The sequence below is a fragment of the Somniosus microcephalus genome, chromosome 8 (genome assembly GCF_052327205.1).
Source record: "Somniosus microcephalus isolate GS21.2 chromosome 8, FLI_Smic_1.0, whole genome shotgun sequence".
Classification (NCBI taxonomy): Eukaryota; Metazoa; Chordata; class Chondrichthyes; order Squaliformes; family Somniosidae; genus Somniosus; species Somniosus microcephalus.
The window spans coordinates 28,973,094-28,993,737 of record NC_140994.1 but is presented as its reverse complement, the minus strand read 5'-3'; the positions used below and the strand labels follow the sequence as shown (position 1 = coordinate 28,993,737).

Genomic DNA, 20,644 nt, shown 5'->3' with positions numbered 1-20,644 from the left:
AAGAGTGCAGGGACAGAGGGACCTGGGGTTTCAAGTGCATAGATCTTTGAAGGTGGCAGGACATATTGAGAGCGTAGTTAGCAAAGCATATGGGATCTTGGGCTTTATAAATAGAGGTATTGAGTACAAAAGCTGTTATGCTGAACCTTTATAAAGCTCTGGTTAGGGCACAACTAGAGTATTGCGTCCAGTTCTGGTCATCACACTTTAGGAAGGATGTGAAGGTCCTTGAGAGGGTGCGGAGGAGATTTACCAGAATGGTTCCAGGGATGAGGGATTTTAGCTACAAGGTTAGGTTGGAGAAGCTGGGGTTGTTCTCCTTGGAGCAAAGGAGGTTGAGGGGCGATTTGATTTAGGTGTACAAGATTATGATGGGTTTGGATAAGGTAGACAGAGAATGGCTGTTCCCATTAACTGATGGTACAAGGACTAGGGGACACAGATTTAAAGTTTTGGACAAGAGATACAGGGGGATGTGAGGAAGAACTTTTTTCTCAGCGAGTGGTGATGACCTGGAACTCACTACCGACGAGGGTGGTGGAAGCGGAGACGATCAATGATTTCAAAAGGAAATTGGATAGGTACTTGAGGGAAATAAACTTGCAGAGCTACGGGGATAGAGTGGGGGAATGGGACTGACTGGATTGCTCTACAGAGAGCCGGCATGGACTCGATGGGCCAAATGGCCTCCTTCTGTGCCGTAATGACCATATGACTCTGTGAATCCTGCACTACCTGCCTGGTCCTCCTCTTCTGTCTGGTGGCCACCCATTTCCTTTCTGCCTGCACACTCTTTATCTGCAGGATGACCACCTTCTGAAACGTGCTATCCACGAAGCGCTCAGCCTCATGGATGCACCGCAGTAATACCAACTGCTGCTCAAGGTCCAAAACCCAGAGCTCGAGCTCCTCCAGCTGACGACACTTCCTGCACAAGTGGTTGTCCAGGACACGGGAAGCATCCTAGAGTCTCCAAGTGGCACAGCATGTGCATTCCACGGGACTGAGCTGCCCTGCCATTCCTTTACTTAATAGACTATTAACTAGAAACACTTACCAGCTACTCACCAATCAGTTCCTTCCCTGATTGCCACATCACTTTAGCGGTTTTTCAGTTGTTGCTTTTGTTGTTGCTGTTTTCACTGGAGGTACTCCGCCTCCTCACTGCCGCCGCTGCTGCACTCTCTCAGGGCCTCCCGCTCAATTTATACCCCGCCTCCTGCTGTCCTGTGACATCACTCCTTGTTTTTTGCTTTTTTAAAAGTCTTTTCTCAGTTCCCTTTATGCCTCCGCTGCCGCCGCTCCCGCTCAGGTCCGCACTATGTATAGAATTGCAATTTTATTCACAATTTCTTTCATTGCGACAACCTCAATAAAAATTTAATTTTTTGATAATTTTGAACATCATTAAGACTGTAATCTGGGCCAATATTTGCATAAACTCATTTAATAAATTGTATGTGCATAATTTAAGATTTAAAATGTTTAATTTAAGGCTCAGATGTCCCCTTACGCTGATGCAAACAGGCCCTGCCCCTGCTTGCATCAACCGTAAGACTTGCGTGGGCAATTGCTGGCCAGTCGCTGGGCAGTTAACCCAACCCTGCGCCAGTGATTGCTTTTTAGACCCCCCGCTTCGCGGATCGCCTGACAACGCTTACATTGACAGGCCACAAGTTCCGGATTTCGTGCATGTGCTAGCAGATGTGGAAATCCGTAACTTGCGGGGCATTTCAAGGGGAATACGACGGTGTACTCTGAGAGTAGGCTGTCACAGACACCACAATTTCAGGGCTAATGTTTCATTGTAGACCATTCATCAGAACAACATTTTTCGCATTTTTTGTTTTTATTTCTGATTTCTAACATTGGCAGTTCCTTTTATCTAGTCAATTACACTTTCTATTAACTAATATGATGTTTGGCACTGAGTGACCTAAATGAGGGGAGAAAATATATGCTTTTTGTATATCTTAGTTTGTGAAACTTGCTTACAAAGTAAATTCTCTTTACAGCTGCCGAAATCTGCTTTAACAGACTCGGCTGCTTTACGGATGATGTCCCATGGGCTGGAACAAAGCAAAGACCAATTAAAAAGCTACCCTGGTCCCCAGAGGATATTGATACACGTTTTTTGCTCTGGACAAGAAGGAATACAGCAACTTTTCAGGTACTGTTTGAATTTACTGGCTTTTTTAAAACTATTTAAAATGCAATCATCACATGATCTTGATAAAAAAAGGAAAAAAAGAGGAAACTGCAAATGTTGGCATTTTGGAAAAAAACCTGAAAATTTTGGAAATACGCAGCAAGTCCATCAGCGTCTAAAAGGTTATCGTATTTCAGGTTGTGCCATTTTTCAGATCTGAAGACTGCAGGATAAACAGAATTTTTGTAGGGTTGAAATGAAAAGTAAGAAAAAAGATATGTAACAGTGGAGGGGAGAGAATGAAGAAGATGAATGGGGAAGTGGAGAGAATCAAACACAGGGTGTTAATGGATTAAATGCTTAATAGAAAATTGTTAGATGATATAAAATCCGTGAAGTAATGCAGAGATATAAAAAGAACAAAAGAATGTGAAAATAGTTGGGGTGGGATGAAAAACTACAGAAGAGGAATGAAAAAATAAGGAAAATAGAGAGAGAGAACGAAACAAGTTACAAAGGCATTCAATATGAAATCAAAACACAAAATGCAAGTGAAACACCATGGAGCTGCCAATCACAAGATTAGGAAAAAAAACAGGTCCACACCACAGGGTCAGACCCCACCAGACCAGGATGTGCGGTGATACGACAAGATGTGTACTGATGCAGTGTGTGAGAGTTAATGCTGTGTGACCGAAGGCCTGGAAACTGAAGATGTGTACGGTATTGGGAGACAGCCAAGAACTGAGCAAACATTAAGAATAAAAGGACACAAGAGAGAAGAAATAACAGGAGTAAAGAAAGCAAGCAAAAAAAGAAAGCAAAGAAAGAGAGAGAACCAGCCCGAGAAAGGATAGTCAAAGGAGAAAAAACAGAATTCGGGTAGACAGTAAGAACAAAGAAAATAAAAGGCAATGAAGCAAACAAACAGAAACAAAGAAACATATTGGAGAAGATTTCCTCTGTGTACTGTGGGTAACAAAATTGTCAACTTGTTTATAAAGAAAATCTTCCCCCATAATGTAACTGAAACAGAGATATTTCCCCTGAAAAAACGGGTGGGTTTGGAGCATGGGGGCAGTTAAAGTGATAAAAATGGGATTTCTCATCTGATCCCTCCTCCAACCCGCCCACTTCTGGTTTTGCCAGAGGCGGGGCGGGGGGGGGGGGGACGACTAACCCGCTGCCAGGGGGCGTTACTTCAATTTAAATATTTGCCAGAATTTTGCCTACCTGGGTGGTGTCTGTGGCTGGTCCCGACCCCGCTGCTGGCTCCATTCTACTGTAGAAAATGAACTTGCCTTAATGGGGCCTATTAAGCCCGCCCATCACGTTACCCAGCCCAATTAGATGGAGCGGGTCTGGTGATGTCATTCAGGACGTGTTTTCGGCCGGGATCCTTAAAGGGACCCTGGCCACATTACATTTGACGTTTAATCTAACAAAGTGGGTGTTGAATCTTTACAATAATATAATAAAAGTTATATATGAGTGTTAAAGAAATATTTAAATATTATCATTAAGTAATTTTTTTTTTAATATTAAAAATAATAATAATAAAATTAAAAAATAATAATAAAGAATCTGGAATTCACTGCCTGAAAGGGTGGTAGAGGCAGGAACCCTCACAACATTCAAGAAGCATTTAGATGAGTACTTGAAACGCCATAGCATACAAGGTTACGGAATAAGTGGGATTAGAATAGATAGGGCTTGATGGCCAGCGTGGACAAGATGGGCTGAAGGGCCTCTTTCTGTGCTGTATAAATCTATGACTCTATGACTAATATGATGCCATCTATAAATATGATCAAGAACATAATTTAAAAAGTACATTAATTGGGAAGTTATTGGTGCTTTAGTTACACATCTATAGACTTTTGCATCAGTAACTGGTACAAATAAAAGATGTGTGTATAGGTTATATATAAAATTAAGCAGATTTTAAATGTAATTGTAAAGGGGTGGATTTACAATCTTATGGGCTGCGGAATCCCTGACAAACAGTGTAAGTGGTGCTTATGTGTTTCTGTGAGAGAACCTCCACAGAAATTCACCCCCAAAGTCTCTGACTGAAAAATTAAATTGGTTATATTCAGGGACTGAAAGCAATTTAATAAGTGGAATGAGTGATGAGAATGAAATTGTTACGGTTGATGACTTGACTTAATCTGCAACTGGACAATTACAGTGTACTGAGAGAAAAAGCTGACCAGAAACAACACAAACATTTATTTAAATGGTAAATGTCACTTTTTTATAGTGCAGATTAATTCACTGCAATTACTGTTGAGTTTGAAGGCAACAGCCGAGAATGGCCAGTGAAAATTATTTCCCTCACCATTCAGGGTAGCACTCACATCCCTTCAGGAATTTCTGAATTAACATTTACTAGTAGCTTTTCAAGTAGAACAGAATCTCCATCAATCTGTTAGCTGATGTAATCAACATGTTTTTATTTTGGTTTGTTTTTCATGCTGTCAAGTAATCAGCTGGAGCAATGGCCACGGAACTCACGCCTCAGGTTGACAGACGTGGTTCCCGAGCTGCGTGAATCCCGTGGCCATGCAGGGAAATTTGAAAAGTAAGTGAATAAAGGCTCTTATGTGCCTGTAAACTACCTGATAATCATCTCAATTGGGCCCCCCGCTGCTTCCGGTCGAGTTGGCTCTGCAATGACAGACCGCCTGTGGGAAAGGCACGTGGAAGCGAGATGACAGCAGGTTCCTGACTGGCTGTCAAAAATAACAACTTTCCCACTCGACCCGCCACCGATCTCACCCGCTACCACCCACCCCGGAAAATTCAACCCTTTGTAATGAGGCTGGAAGCCTCTTTTTTCCCTTCCATTTTGTGTTTAACTGCTTGTGGATGGGTTTCACACAATTCGTGAAACCCGGCAGTTAAACAGAGGTGGGGACTGCTGCATCCCGGAGGTAAGTGGCTTTGTACCTACCTCCTGGATTCAGAGCCCCTGCCTAACCCACCCTCCAAGATCGGAGACCCCCCTCATGCGGCCTCCAATCACCCCCCCAGGCCTCCCACCCCCAAGGCCTCCCCCTGTCCCAATGATGATGATGAGCCCGGCCATGATCCTCTGGTGGCCAGCCTGGCTGACTGCCCCCCCATCCCCAATCCCTGGCCGACCCACCTTCCCAATCCCCGGCTGAACCCCTTCCCCCACCGTGATCCCCAGCCGACACCTCCTCCCCCCGCGATCCCTGGCCGACCCCCGATCCCCGACCCCTGCCGATCCTCTCCCACCCCCCAATCACCGACCCCGGCCAATCCTCTCCCCCCCACCCCAATCCGCGACCCTGGCTGATTGCCGATCCCCCCTCCCGCGATCCCTCCCCTGGACCGGCCCCTCGCTTCTGAGGCCTACCCGCCCGCAGCCAGCCAGCCTCTCAATCTGGCTGTCTGCGGGGGGGAATCCGAGGCCTCGCATTCAAATCAGGCCCTGCCGTTAAAGTCGGCCTCCTGGGTTTCCCGCCCGCCTCAGAGACAACCCGCCCCCCCTTGAGAAAATTCCGGCCATTGAAAAACTACTAAGATAAACCGAGTGCGCTCAAGGTCAAAAATTAAAAGCAAAACAACAAGAAGCCATGTGTAGCACCATAAAGGACAGAAGGTATTAGAGAATAGTAGAATGTAAAAATAACGAGAACGGGAAGAAAACAAACAAATGCATAATTTCTGAGAAAGGCCTAGAAACAGAAAAATATCAAAATATTAGAAAGAAATAAAATGCAAAGCTTAAAAAAGTACTGTAGATATAAAGAGGTTGAAAGGGGTTACAGTGATATTGTTGCGAGGGCAGCAGCTTGATTCTCGAGCCCCTCCTGACCCATGCAGCACTGCTGCTTGTTAGAGCACGGCAGTGTTAAGATTGATGGGGTCCCACTGAGGGTTTCACATAGCACAGCTTGGACTAAACGTAAACAAAATACTTTGGTTGCCTCGAATTCTGTTCATTACTCCTTGATTTTATGGACAGTGCTGCTGAGTGAATGAATGATTTTAAGAGAGAAAGAGAGAAATTTGAAAAGGAAAAAAAAAAATCAAAGCAAACACAATTGCGAATAGAAATTTAAAAATCTTTGTCATTTGCGAATCGCTGATGTCTTTTGACACATTTATAAACTCATTAACTATAGAACCTAATTCAGAATAATCTAGAAAAGGTACAAACTGCTGCCACTCACCTTTGAGTGCCCCTTATTTCTGAGTTAATTTTTCCATTATTTAATGTTACTGGTCACATGGAATCCAGACATTAAAAACCAATGGTTATAGAGAATTCAAATTATTAAAAGGAATGTTTAAAAAAAATCAAAATGAGCTTGTATTTTTTTTTTTTTTACTTTGACCTGATCAGTATTCCTAACAGTAACTATATAGTTTTGTTGTGGTAGTTTTACTCTAACTTATGAAAGCAACTTTGCTTACACAAGAAAATGATGGAATATTTACAGATAAGCTAGTGAAGTCTTAAAGAGATAGTAAATATATAATGTTCTTCTTAGGCAGTCCCTCAGAACAGTGGATGACTTGCTTCCACATTAAAAATGAGTTTGCAGGTGACTGATGAGTCCAATGCTGGACCTACAGTCTCTGTCACAGGTGGGGCAGACGGTGGTTGAAGGGGCGGGTGGGTGGGGTGCTTGGGTTGACGTGCGCTCCTTGCGCTGCCTGCGCTTGGCTTCTGCTTGCTCCCGGCGAAGAGTCTCGAGGTGTTCGGCGCCTTCCCGGATGCTTCTCCTCCACTTTGTGCGGTCTTGGGCCAGGGATTCCCAGGTGTCGATGGGGATGTTACACTTTTTCAAGGAGGTGTCCTTGAAGCGTTTCCTCTGCCCACCTGGGGCTCTCTTGCCGTGCCAGATTTCCGAGTAGAGCGCTTTTTTTGGGAGTCTCGTATCGGGCATGCGGACAATGTGACCCATCCATCGGAGCTGATCGAGCGTGGTCAAAGCTTCGATGCTGGGGATGTTGGCCGGAGCGAGAACACTGACATTGGTGCGCCTATCCTGCCAATGGATTTGCAGGATCTTGCGGAGGCAGCGTATATATAATGTATAAAATATATAATGTATTTTCCATCCAACAGTCATAGGATCAGAATTTCAGTCCTCTGTAAAGCACAAAGCCTCTTTGCATGCCAAGAATAAGAAAGAAATAGTTTGCATTTATAGTGCACCTTTCACATCCTCAGGACACCCCAAAGCACCTCACAGTCATTGAATTATTTTTTTGAAGTTACTTTGTTGTTTTGTAGCCAGTTTGAACACAGCAGCAGCAAGGTCTGCCCTCAAACTGTGATGAAATTAATGACCACATAATCAGATTTTAGTGGTCTTGGTAAAAAGAAAAATCTTGGCCAGGACACCAGGAGAACTCCCCTGCTCTTCTTTGAACAGTGTCATTGGATCTTTTATGTCCACCAGAGAGGAGCAGACAGTATCTTGGTTTAACATCTCACCTGAAAGATAGTGAGGGGAATTTTAACTCCAAACATTTGGTGAGTTTGGGTCGGGTGAGATGTAAAAATGTAAAAAAATCTGAAACACGATTCCAACCTGCCTCCAACCCGCCCACTTCCAGTTTTAATGGAGGCGGGACGGGGGATGCAGCCAACCCGCTCGCAGGTGGCATGTTGATCATCTAAAGATTATAATAAAGCTGCAAGCCTCAGAATTCACCACCATTTTAAACTTGACACTGGCCGGCTGTGTTTCCCGGGCATCGGGAAACATAAGAACATAAGAAATAGGAGCAAGAGTAGGCCAATCGGCCCCTCGAGCCTGCTCCACCATTCAATAAGATCATGGCTGATCTGATCCTAACCTCAAATCTTCTATCACTCTGCATCCACCCGAACCCATGTGATCTCCCGGGAGAGGCGAAAAACCAGATAAAGACCCAATGGCCAATTTGGGAGAAAAAAATCTGGGAAATTCCTCTCCGACCCATCTAGGCGATCGAAATTCTTCCAGGAGATCACTCTGTCCCTATATTTTCTACAGTACTTACCTTCTGTAAAGGCGATCTCCACCCCAGCCAGGAACAGGAATAAAACCATCTCCTGAAATCTAACAGAATTAGAACACAGTAGGAGCAGAACAAGGCTACACGGCCCCTGGGCCCGCTCCACTACCCACAGGGCCATGACCATTCCGAACCCAGACTCATGTCCAATTTCCTGCCCGCTCCCCGTAACCCTTTATTCCCTTCTAGGAAACTATCTATTTCTGTTTTAAATTTATTTAATGATGTAGCTTCCACAGCTTTCTGGGGCAGCAAATTCCACAAACCTACCACCCTCTGAGTGAAGAAGTTTCTCCTCATCTCAGTTTTGAATGAGCAGCCCCTTATTTTAAGATTATGCCCCCTAGTTCTAGTTTCACCCATCATTGGGAACATCCTCACCGCATCCACCCGATCAAGCCCCTTCACAATCTTATATGTTTCAATAAGATCGCCTCTCATTCTTCTGAACTCCAATGAGTAGAGTCCCAATCTACTCAACCTCTCCTCATATGACCACCCCCTCATCCCCGGGATTAACCGAGTGAACCTTCTTTGTACTGACTCGAGAGCAAGTATGTCTTTTCTTAAGTATGGACACCAAAACTGTATGCAGTATTCCAGGTGCGGCCTCACCAATACCTTGTACAACTGCAGCAATACCTCCCTGTTTTTATATTCCAACCCCCTAGCAATAAAAGCCAACATTCCATTGGCCTTCTTGATCACTTGCTGCACCTGCATACTAACTTTTTGAGTTTCGTGCACCAGGACCCCCAGATCCCTTTGTACTACAGTACTTTCCAGTTTCTTGCCATTAAGATAATAACTTGCTCTATGATTTTTCCTGCCAAAGTGCATAACCTCACACTTTCCAGTATTGTATTCCATCTGCCAAATCTCTGCCCACTTACTTAGCCTGTCTATGTCCCTTTGCAGGTTTTTTATGTCCTCCTCACTCACTACTTTCCCTCCCATCTTTGTATCATCTGCAAACTTTGATATGTTACACTCGGTCCCCTCCTCCAAATCGTTAATATAGATTGTAAAGAGTTGGGGACCCAGCACTGACCCCTGCGGAACACCACTAGTTACTGGTTGCCAATCTGAGAATGAACCATTTATCCCAACTCTCTGCTTTCTGTTAGAGAGCCAATCCTCCACCCACGCCAGAATATTACCCCCAATCCCATGATTTTTTATCTTGAGCAATAATCTTTTGCGTGGCACCTTGTCAAATGCCTTTTGGAAGTCTAAATACACTACGTCCACTGGTTCCCCTTTATCCACCCTGTATGTTACTTCCTCAAAAAACTCAAGCAAATTTGTTAAACATGACTTCCCCTTCATGAAACCATGCTGAGTTTGCCCTATTAAATTATGTTTATCCAAATGTCCCGTTACTGTCTCCTTAATAATGGACTCTAACATTTTACCAACCACAGATGTTAGGCTAACAGGTCTATAGTTTCCAGCCTTCTGCCTACTACCCTTTTTAAATAAGGGTGTTACATTAGCAGTTTTCCAATCTGCCGGGACCTTTGCTGAGTCCAGTGAGTTTTGGAAAATTATTACCAATGCATCCACAATCCCTACCGCTACTTCCCTCAAGACCCTGGGATGCAAGCCATCAGGTCCAGGGGATTTATCCGCCTTGAGTCCCATTATTTTACCAAGTACCACTTCCTTAGTGATTTTAATCGTATTTAGTTCCTCCCCCCCTAGAGCCCCCTGTTTGTCCAGTGTTGGGATATTCTTAGTGTCCTCTACTGTAAAGACTGATACAAAATAATTGTTCAGTGTTTTTGCCATCTCCATGTTTCCCACCATTAATTTCTCGGTCTCATCCTCTAAGGGACCAACATTTACTTTAGCCACCCTTTTTCTTTTTATATAACTATAGAAACTTTTACTGTCTGTTTTTATATTTTTTGCTAATTTACTTTCATAATCTATCTTCCCTTTCTTAATCAATCTTTTTGTTATTTTTTGCTGTCTTTTAAAGACTTCCCAATCTTCCATCCTCCCACTAGATTTGGCTACCTTATATGCCCTTGTTTTTAGTCGGATACTATCCTTAATTACTTTACTTAGCCACGGATGGCTATCTTTTCTTTTACACCCTTTTTTCCTCAGTGGAATATATTTTTTTTGGAAGTTGTAAAATAACTCCTTAAATGTACACCACTGGTCATGTACCGTCTTACCCTTTAATCTATTTTCCCAGTCCACTCTAATTAATTCCGCTCTCATACCTTCATAGTCTCCTTTATTCAAGCTCAGCACGCTTGTTTGAGATCCAACCTTCTCACCCTCTAATTGAATATGGAACTCAACCATGTTATGGTCACTCATTCCAAGGGGATCCTTTACTAGGACATTTTTAATTAATCCTGTCTCATTACACAGGACCAAATCTAAGGTTGCTTGCCCCCTGGTCGGTTCAGTTACATACTGCTCAAGAAACCCATCCCTAATACACTCAATGAACTCTTCCTCAAGGCTGCTCTGCCCAATTTGATTTGTCCAGTTAATATGATAATTAAAATCCCCCATAATTATAGCTGTTCCCTTATTACAAGCCTCAACTATTTCCTGATTAATACTCCGTCCAACAGAGTTGCAACTGTTCGGAGGCCTATAGACTACACCCACTAGTGTTTTTCTCCCCTTATTATTCCTTACCTCCACCCAAACTGTTTCACTATCCTGCTCCTTTGACCCAATATCATTTCTCTGTATTATAGTGATTCCTTCCTTTATTAACATAGCCACCCCACCTCCTCTCCCTTCCTGCCTGTCCTTCCTGATTGTTAAATAACCTGGTATGTTTAATTCCCAGTCATGGTCACCCTGCAGCCATGTTTCTGTAATGGCCACAAGATCATACCCATATGTCATTATTTGTGCCGTTAACTCATTCATTTTGTTACGAATGCTACGTGCATTCAGATAAAGAACTTTCAAATATGTTTTGTAACACTTAGTTCCTGTTTTTTCCCTTTTTAGTACTTTACTTTTTACTCCATACCTTCTGTCCCTTCCTGACACATTCTGTTTTTTAATTCCCCCACTGCTACCTAAGTCTATGACCTTCTCTGTTGTCATTTCTATTATTTGCTCTCTAGAAACCTCCCCCCCACTAATTAGTTTAAAGCCCTCTCTACAGCCCTAGTTATATGATTCGCCAGGACTCTAGTCCCAGCACTGGCCAAGTGGAGTCCGTCCCAACAGAACAGCTCCCTCCTGTCCCAGTACTGGTGCCAGTGTCCCAAGAAGCAAAACCCATTTCTCCCACACCAGTCTTTGAGCCACGCATTTAACTCTTTAATTTTATTTATCCTAGCCAAATTCGCTCGTGGCTCAGGTAATAACCCAGAGATTATTACCCTTGAGGTTCTGTTTTTTAATTTGACCCCTAGCTGCTCATACTCCTTTAACAGAACCGTCTTCCTTGTCCTATCTACGTCGTTTGTACCAACATGGACCACGACAACTGGATCCTCCCCCTCCCACTGCAAGTTTCTTTCCAGCCCAGAAGAGATGTCCTTAACCCTGGCACCAGGCAGGCAACACAGCCTTCGGGACTCCCGCTCTTGACTGCAGAGAACCCTATCTATCCCCCTAATGATACTATCCCCTACCACTACAACATTTCTTTTTACTCCCTCCACTTGAATGGCCCCCTGTACCACGGTGCTGTGGCCAGGTTGCTCATCCTCCCTGCAGTCCCCGCTCCCGCCTTCACAGGGAGTAAGAACCTCGATCCTGCTGGACAAGAACAAGGGCTGCGTCTCCTTCAACACTACATCCTGGATCCCTGTACCTTCCTCACTCGTAGTCACACCGTCCTGTCCCTGACCACGGACTACATCTGCAGTAATTAACTTCATAGGTGTGACCATCTCCTGAAACATAGAGTCCAGGAACTTCTCCCCCTCCCTGATGTGTCGCAGTGTCCGAAGCTCGGTCTCAAGCTCCATAACATGGAACTTGAGTTCCTCTAGCAGCAAACACTTGTCGCAGATGTAATCACCGTTAGCCTCAATGGGGTTCACCGGCTCCCACATCTCGCAACAGTAACGCATCACCTGCTCCATTCTATATAATTAATTAAATTTCTTATTATTAGTTATGAAGTTATGAAGACCCTGCCCGGATATATATGATAATATCACACCACTATTCAATAGGACTTACCAACTTAAAGGTATGAAAGAGAAGAGAAGGAAGAAAACCAACCAACCAGCTGATCACCAACCTCCTCCTTGAATACTGTCTGTGGAGCCTGTTTGGTTGACTCGTCTCGCTGCTCCGCCTCCGCAGTGCTGTCTAAGCCTGGGAGTGGGGAATAAAACAGAGCAAAAAACACACCCTCACCTCCCACTTATCCGAACTCTCCCACTTAGCAAAACTCCAACAGCACTCAATGCACAAAGCACACCGTGCACCGCACTAGCCCCTCCCCTTTTATACCTGGATTCTACTTCCTGTTTAAACTGCCCAAGAGTTTAAAAAAACCCTTAAAAAATTAAACTTACTTCAAATAATTGACTTCTTAACACACTAAAATTCACAAAATACACTTAAATGATTTTTCTCCCACTTAGCAAAACTCCAACAGCACTCAATGCACAAAGCACTCCGTGCACCGCACTAGCCCCTCCCCTTTTATACCTGGATTCTACTTCCTGTTTAAACTGCCCAAGAGTTTAAAAAACCCTTAAAAAATTAAACTTACTTCAAATAATTGACTTCTTAACACACTAAAATTCACAAAATACACTTAAATGATTTTTCTCCCACTTAGCAAAACTCCAACAGCACTCAATGCACAAAGCACTCCCGTCGGCTAAAAGGAGGCGAGGACTGTTGGATCCAGGAAGTAAGTGTCTTTCCACTTACCTGCTGGATTCAGTTTACCTGCTTCACCCACTCCCCGCCATCGGACCGCCCCCGACTCTTCCGATCTCCTGCCCGACCCTTCCGATCTCCAACCCGAGGCCCTTCCAATTTCCCCCACCGAGGCCCTTCTGACGTCCCGGCACCGCTCGCCCCCCCACCCGAGGCCCTTCCGATCTCCTCTCCTCCCCCCCGACCCTTCCGATATCACCCCCACCCCGAGGCCCTTCTCATCTCCCTTCCCCCACTCGAGGACATTCCAATCTCCCCCCTCCCCCAGGCCCTTCTGATCTCCCCCAGGGTCTTCCTATGGCCCTTCCGATCGCCCCCCCCGCCCCCAAGGCCCTTCCAATCTCCACCCCAAAAGGCCATTCCGATCTCCCTCCCGAGGACCTTCCGATCTCCCCCCCCTGACCCCTGTGGCCTCCGTTCTCCTCCACCATCGACCCTTCCAATCTCCCCCCAAGGCTTCCGATCCCTCCCTCCCTCCTCTCTGCTCTCCGGCTGTGGCCTGGTGCCGAAGGCCTACCTGCCCGACAGCCAGCCAACCTCTCAATCTGACTGGCTGCAGCAGGGAAATGGAGACAAAAAATGTTAATCAGGTCCTGCCATTAAATTTGCCAGGAACCAAGGGGAACCCGTTCTTCTGGGTTTCCCGACCTCAAAACAGCTCCGCCTCCCCCCCCCCAACCTCCGAGCTAATATCGGGGCCAGTATTTCTGACAATGCAATACCCTCTCAGTAATGCACTGACGTGTCACCTTATATTACTTGCTTAAATCCTAGAGTGGGACTTGAACCCTCAAATGTCTGAGTCAGAGGCAAGAGTGATACCACCCAGCCAAGTCTAACATCTGGATGTACATTGGGTGGGCAGAAAAACTGTGAGCTAGCAATGACAAAGAAATTAAATTGTCATTCAGAAGTAAATTAGATTAAGCAACATCTTTAATCAGTATTTAAAGCGACAATGACATTTTGCAGGGAGTACAAGGTAACAGGACTTTGAATTAGCCCCCATTGTGTAATCCCCACAATTTTCATTCCGATAAACCTTGTGCTGCAGCAGGTAAGTCCCACTTGGAACAGTTCTATCTGCTGCAGTGAAAGCTTCATTTTACTCTAATAATATAGCTTTTAAATATGTAATAATATAAATAAATCTAAGATGTGAACAATGGCATGGTGATATTATCATGCATCAATGAAACATGTACATTAAGAATATGAGAGCTGTATTGTAAGATTTTTTACCAAGATAACAGCTGCTTTAATACTGTTATTCCGGTGCAATTTACAGATATACTTTCTCCACAGGAAATTACTGGAATAAATCCTTCAACAATCGAAAGCTCTAATTTTGACCGAACCAAAAAAACCCGCTTCATAATTCACGGATATATAGACAAGGGAGAAGAATCATGGCTCTTTGACATGTGCAAGGTATTTGCTGGAACAAATATAAAAGGCAGATTTTATTCATGTTAATATCATCGTGATAGTTAATACCGAAATTAATATAAATCAATTTCTTAGTAAAACATGTAAGTGTAACCCTTACTCTTCTGGTACTTTCTCCTCCTTCGAGCATCTCCCTTTAGTCAACTTTCTTGCCTCTCCTTTTTTAAAATCCTCATTATCTACCATACCTACAAGCCCACCCTTGTTTCTCACTAAGATCTCCTCTCTCCTTTCCTCCTTCAGCCTCTGCACTGAGTAACTCCTCACCCTCAGTGACTTCAATCTCCATCTCTGCTCCCTTTGGTTTCTCTCCTTTTAATGTACTGCTCTCTTACCCTCCCTAACTTTCCTACCCATACTCACGGCAGGCCCCTCAACCTTGCCATTTCCTATGACCTCTTTACTCCCATGGTCTTGATCACTGATGACCCACATCTCCCTATTCTTTTCCAACCCCACTTCTTCCCCCAAATCACTTATAACGGCACTTTCAAACTCACAACTGCCTAGCCTTTGGACTTCTATTTGCCACAATACTTCTGCAGCTGTCGATCCGCTCAACCAGCTTTCACCTCCACCTTTAATACCCTTGCCCCCAGCAAAGCCTTTGCTCTCACCCATCCTGGTTTTTCTCTGATATGAACCCCAATTTTGCTCCCTCAAGTCCAAGAGACTTGACCGTTTCTGGCACAGAACTAGTTTAGCCATCTGTCACAGATCTGGCTGGACCACATCAAGTGCTACCAGGCCTCACTTTCCTCTGCCAAAACCATCCACTCTCCAAGATAATGCTGGAAAGCAAAGATAAATCTGGCTTCTGCTCTCCACTACCACATTTCTCCTTCGACCCTTCTCCGCTGCTCCCTCCTCCCCAACCTCCAAGTGTCAGCTTTTAAAGGAAGTAGGTGACACGTTGCAGATGCCCGAACTATAATCTTCCAAAGTTCTATCGATTCAGGAACCGTTCTTTTAGATTGGAAAATTGCACATGTCACTCTGCTATTTAAGAATGGCGAGAGAGGGAAACCAGGGAATTATAGACCAGTTAGCCTAACATCTGTTGCCGGGAAATTACTAGAGTCTATAATTAAGGATAGGGTGACTGAACACCTCGAAAATTTTCAGCTGATCAGAGCGAGCCAGCATGGATTTGTGAAAGGTAGCTCATGCCTGACAAACCAGATTGAATTTTTTGAGGAGGTGACTAAAGTAGTGGACAGGGGAATGACTATGGATTTTATTTATACAGACTTCCAGAAGGCATTTGATAAAGTCCCACATAAGAGACTGTTAACTAAGGTAGAAGCCCATGGAGTTGAAGGCATATTATTGACCTGGTTAGGAAATTGGCTGAGCGGCAGGAGGTAGAGAGTTGGGATAATGGGCAGGTACTCAAATTGGCAAGATGTGACGAGTGGTGTCCCGCAGGGATCTGTGTTGGGGCCTCAACTATTCACAGTATTTAGTAATGACTTAGATGATGGCATAGAAAGTCATATATCCAAATTTGCCGATGACACAAAGATAGGCGGCAGTGTAGATGAAAGCATAAAATTACAAAGAGATATCGATAGATTAAGTGAATGGGCAAAACTGTGGCAAATGGATTTCAATGTAGGCAAATGTGAGGTCATCCACTTCGGATCTAAAAAGGATAGAACAGGGTACTTTCTAAATGGTGAAAAGCTAAAAACAGTGGATGTCCAAAGAGACTTGAGCCGTGATTTCGCCTATCGAGGCGGGTCCGGTGCGGCCAGGTCGGTGGTGGGGTGCGAACCCGCTGCTGGTTCCAGCCCACTCTGTAGAGTAATCTTACATTGAATTGGCTTGTTAAATCCGCCCAGCGCGTTTCCCAGCCAATTGAAGGAAGCGAGTCTGATGATGTAATTTGATGACGCAACATCAATCGGTTTCCTTAAAGGGACCATGCACAAATTCAGTGCTGACAGACCCAACATCTGGGAGACTAACATGGAGGCGGGTTAACAACGGGGTCCGAACTGCTGTCAAAAAAAATTCCCATCCGACCCGCCTCCATTCGCGCCCGCAGACCCCCCGAAAAATTCCCCCTTTGGAGTCCAGGTGCAAAGATCATGAAAGTGTCATGAACAGGTACAGAAAATAATCAAAAAGACTAATGGAATACTGGCCTTTATATCTAGAGGACTAGAATACAAGGAGGCAGAGGTTATGCAGCGGCTATACAAAACCTTGGTTAGACCACACCTGGAGTACTGTGAGCAGTTCTCCGCACCACACTTTAGGAAGGATATATTGGCCTTGGAGGGAGTGCAGCGTAGGTTTACCAGAATGATACCTGGACTCCAAGGGTTAAATTACGAGCAGAGATTACACAAATTAGGGTTGTATTCCCTATAATTTAGAAGGTTAAGGGGTGATCTGATCGAAGTTTTCAAGATATTAAGGGGAACAGATAGGGTAGACCATTACCTCCAGAATCCTCCAAAGATATATTCTTGGCTCCCTCCTCTTCCTCATCTACATGCTGCCTCTTGGCGACATTGATCCACAGACATAACAACACCTAACCCCACCTCACTGCTATCTCTCTCAACCCCTCCACTGCTGCTGTTTTGCCAGAGAGCTTTTCCAAAGTTGTCTCTTGGACGAGCCACAAATTCTTCCAGTTAAATATTGGGAAGAACAAAGCCATCATCTTCAGCCCCTGCCACAAACTGTGTACCCTTGCAATTGATTTCAGCCTCCTCCCTGGCCATTGTCTCAGGCTGAACCAGACTATTCACAACCTTGGTGTCCTATTTGAAAGCAAGCTGAACTTCCGAACCCATATCCTCATCCTCGGTGATTTCAATCACCATCTTGGCTCCCCTTGCCCTCTCTCCTCTTAATTCACTGCTCACCTATCCTCCATAAATCTTTCCCTCCATATAAACGTTCCGACCCGTATTCACAGACATCCGTCGACCTTCCCATCTCCCATGGCCCCTTTACTCCCATGGTCTTGATCACTGACCACCCACATCTCTCTACCCTTGTCCAACCACACTTCCTTCTGCATGTGGCACTGAAAAAATCTCCCAATCATGACTGCCTACTTCCACCTCAGTAACATCGTCAGCCCATCTGCTGCTAAAATCCTCATCCATGCCTTTGTCATCTTTAAACTTGACTATTCCAATGTTCTTCTGTCTAGCCTCCAACCCTCTGTAAACTTCAGTTCATCTAAAACTCTGCTGCCTGTATGCTATCTTGCACTAAGTCCCACTCACTTATGGCCCTGTCATTGCTGACCTATATTGATGATCAGTTCCCTAACGCCTCTAATTTAAAGTTCTCATCCTTGTGTTTAAATCCCTTAAGAATGACAACTTTAAATTGGAGGTGTCCTTGCCTATTGCTGTAACCTCCTTCAGCCTTACAACCCCCCGCCCCCAGCTCTCTGTTCCTCCTACTCTACCCTTTTGTGCCTCCTCCCTCCCTTCGCCCCACCATTGGCGGCCCATCTTCTGCTACTCAGGCCCCATGCTCTGGTATTCCCTGCTTACGCCCCTCCAGCTCTCTGTGCCCCTCTCCTCCTTTAAGCCCCTCATTAAAACCTGCCATTTTCACATAGCTTTTGGTTACCTCTCCTCATATCACCTTTTTTGGCGTGTAATTTTTAAAATTTCTGATTATGTCTCTGTGACGCACCTTGGGACATTTTTTCTATGTTAAAGGTGCAATATAAATGCAAGTTGTATTTATTGTTGATTTATTTTTAAGGTACTGTTTGAAGTGGAAGATGTGAATTGCATTTGTATTGATTGGCTACGCGGTTCAAGAACCTTATACGATCAGGCTGTTAACAACGTCCGGGTCGTTGCTGCAGAAATTGCATATCTTATTGAAGTATTAGAGGTAAAGTCAAACCTACTGAAGAGTTACATTACATTACAATTCCCAAAAGAATAGCACAGTCACATTAAAATCTATTCTTTTGTGTATAAATAGAAAGATTTTGACTATTCACGTTCTGAGGTCCACATTATTGGCCATAGCCTGGGTGCTCATGGTGCTGGAGGAGCAGGAAGACGCATTCCAGGGATTGGAAGAATCACAGGTAAATATTTCAGCAGTCAGGAAGTACTTATTGGGAATAAAAAGCAAAAATAAAAATTGAGGATTTTTCTACAAATGCATTTTAAGCTCCCGTTTCCTTCCCTGAAGCTAAAAAATCCCCCCCCCCCCAAGGAGCTCCTCTGACAATGACAGAATAACATATTGTATTTGTGCCAGGAGCTAGTGTTCTGTTGCTCATGCACAGTAGATGAAGACTGTCACACTCACTTGATTTGTTGATGTATGTCTAAGAGCAGACAGGTAATTACCCAAGGCTGCTTGTGCGAAGGACAGCAAAAATGTAAAACAACATTTTAAAAAGCACAAAGAACTCAACGGTACATTGGGTTAGAATTTAGTCAATCCACATCTGGGATCTGAATGTGGATTCAGTCTAGACCAGTGGGATGAAAGTCTCTTGTATCTGCCAACTGTAAGGGTTCTGAGTGAAGTAAATTTGGAAAGTGTCAATCTACGTTCCAGTGCTGTGGAGTACACAGCATAAAATTACCCATAATTTGGCACTAATTGGCACTCTGACTCAGAGATAAAGGCCATAAAGACAACTGCCCTGGGGAATAGATGAGGCTTACAGCTGGCATATTACTCATGCTGGGAGTACTGCATACTGACACTGGGTGCAAAAATGTGAAAAAAATTGCATATTCCACAGCAATGACAGTTTGGAGCTGTGAATATACACCCTGACATGAATCTTGTCATTCATGTGGAAACGACTTATGAAATAATACTGGGTGGCCTGCTGGTGGTGCTGTCCAGGGAGAGTATAAATACTCGGGCATGGGCCCAGCTTGCTCAGGACATTCTTTAACAGGAACTAGTGAAGGACACAACTAGATCTCCATGTTGAAAACAGTTGATTAAAGCCTTGTTTAATACTCAGACCAAGTGCCTAGTAGTTTTCTTACGTCACACCCACTTGGGACTAAATTGAGACTACCATTGTAGAAAACAGAGAGAGATGTTAATCCTATCAATTTGGGCTATATTCACATTTTTTGCTCAGAATATGTTTTCCCCAAATTTTAAAGCCATTTATCCCTCCAGAAAAGTATGTGTGCAATTATCACTGGGGCTCAAAATGGAAAAACGAATGCACTCGGCATGTAATATTTTACAACACAGAAATAAGTAAAACATCGAATGAAAGTTACTGTGTAAAATTTGCATTCGCTGCAGTTCACTGGCTTTATTATTTACTGTAGGTCTAGATCCAGCCAAGCCCTTTTTTAAGGGCACTCCCATTGAAGTTAGACTGGATGTTTCGGATGCATTGTTTGTTGACATTATCCACACTAATGGTGCTCCATTGATTCCTTACCTTGGTAAGATTTTCTACAAAAGATCATTGAGCAACAGAAAGTTACAATTGATTTTTACTGCTTTCTAATTGTAATTGAATTAACCTCACAGGTTTTGGAATGCTTGAACCCATGGGACATCTTGACTTCTATCCAAATGGTGGAGAATTAATGCCAGGATGTAAAAAAAATATTATTTCAACAATAATTGATATTAATGGCATTTGGGAAGGTATAAAAGCTTTCTTATTCAGTGCATGCTTCAGATCACCAACATTTCTCTTTCATTATACTAAATTCATTATCTATAATTATCTATCAGTTATTGAGAACTCCTGGTTTATTAAAGTATGGTTTCACATTCACTGTAATAAATTGTACAAATATTCTTTTAAAGGTGTTCGTAATTTTGCAGCATGTAACCACTTACGGTCATATAAATATTACACCGAGAGCATCAGAACCAGAAATGGATTCATAGGTATTCCATGCAAAAACTATGATAAATTTACAGCAGTAAGTTTCCTATTGCTATTTCTCCCAGCATTTTAAGTTGCATAGTAATGAAGAGTTTTAGAGTTAGTTGCATATCTCATCTTTCTTTATAATCAAATTTTAACAAACGTTAAATACAATTCAAAGTCATTTTTTTGTTTCTAGAGAACACCAAAAACTGCAGTGAAGAGGACTTTTACAATTATTACTG

General features: G+C 43.7%; 1 protein-coding gene across 1 annotated transcript in view; it reads left to right on the top strand.

Annotated features, from left to right (window-relative positions):
- The window catches only part of LOC147113404 (pancreatic lipase-related protein 2-like), a 39,754-nt gene that overhangs the window by 5,024 nt on the left and 14,086 nt on the right, over positions 1-20,644 (top strand). The window contains exons 2-8 of the mRNA XM_085994415.1: positions 2,016-2,170; positions 14,393-14,518; positions 18,281-18,415; positions 18,509-18,617; positions 19,843-19,962; positions 20,051-20,170; positions 20,336-20,454. Of these exons, the coding sequence (XP_085850541.1) occupies positions 2,016-2,170; positions 14,393-14,518; positions 18,281-18,415; positions 18,509-18,617; positions 19,843-19,962; positions 20,051-20,170; positions 20,336-20,454 (884 nt within the window). The remainder of the gene's footprint in view (positions 1-2,015; positions 2,171-14,392; positions 14,519-18,280; positions 18,416-18,508; positions 18,618-19,842; positions 19,963-20,050; positions 20,171-20,335; positions 20,455-20,644) is intronic.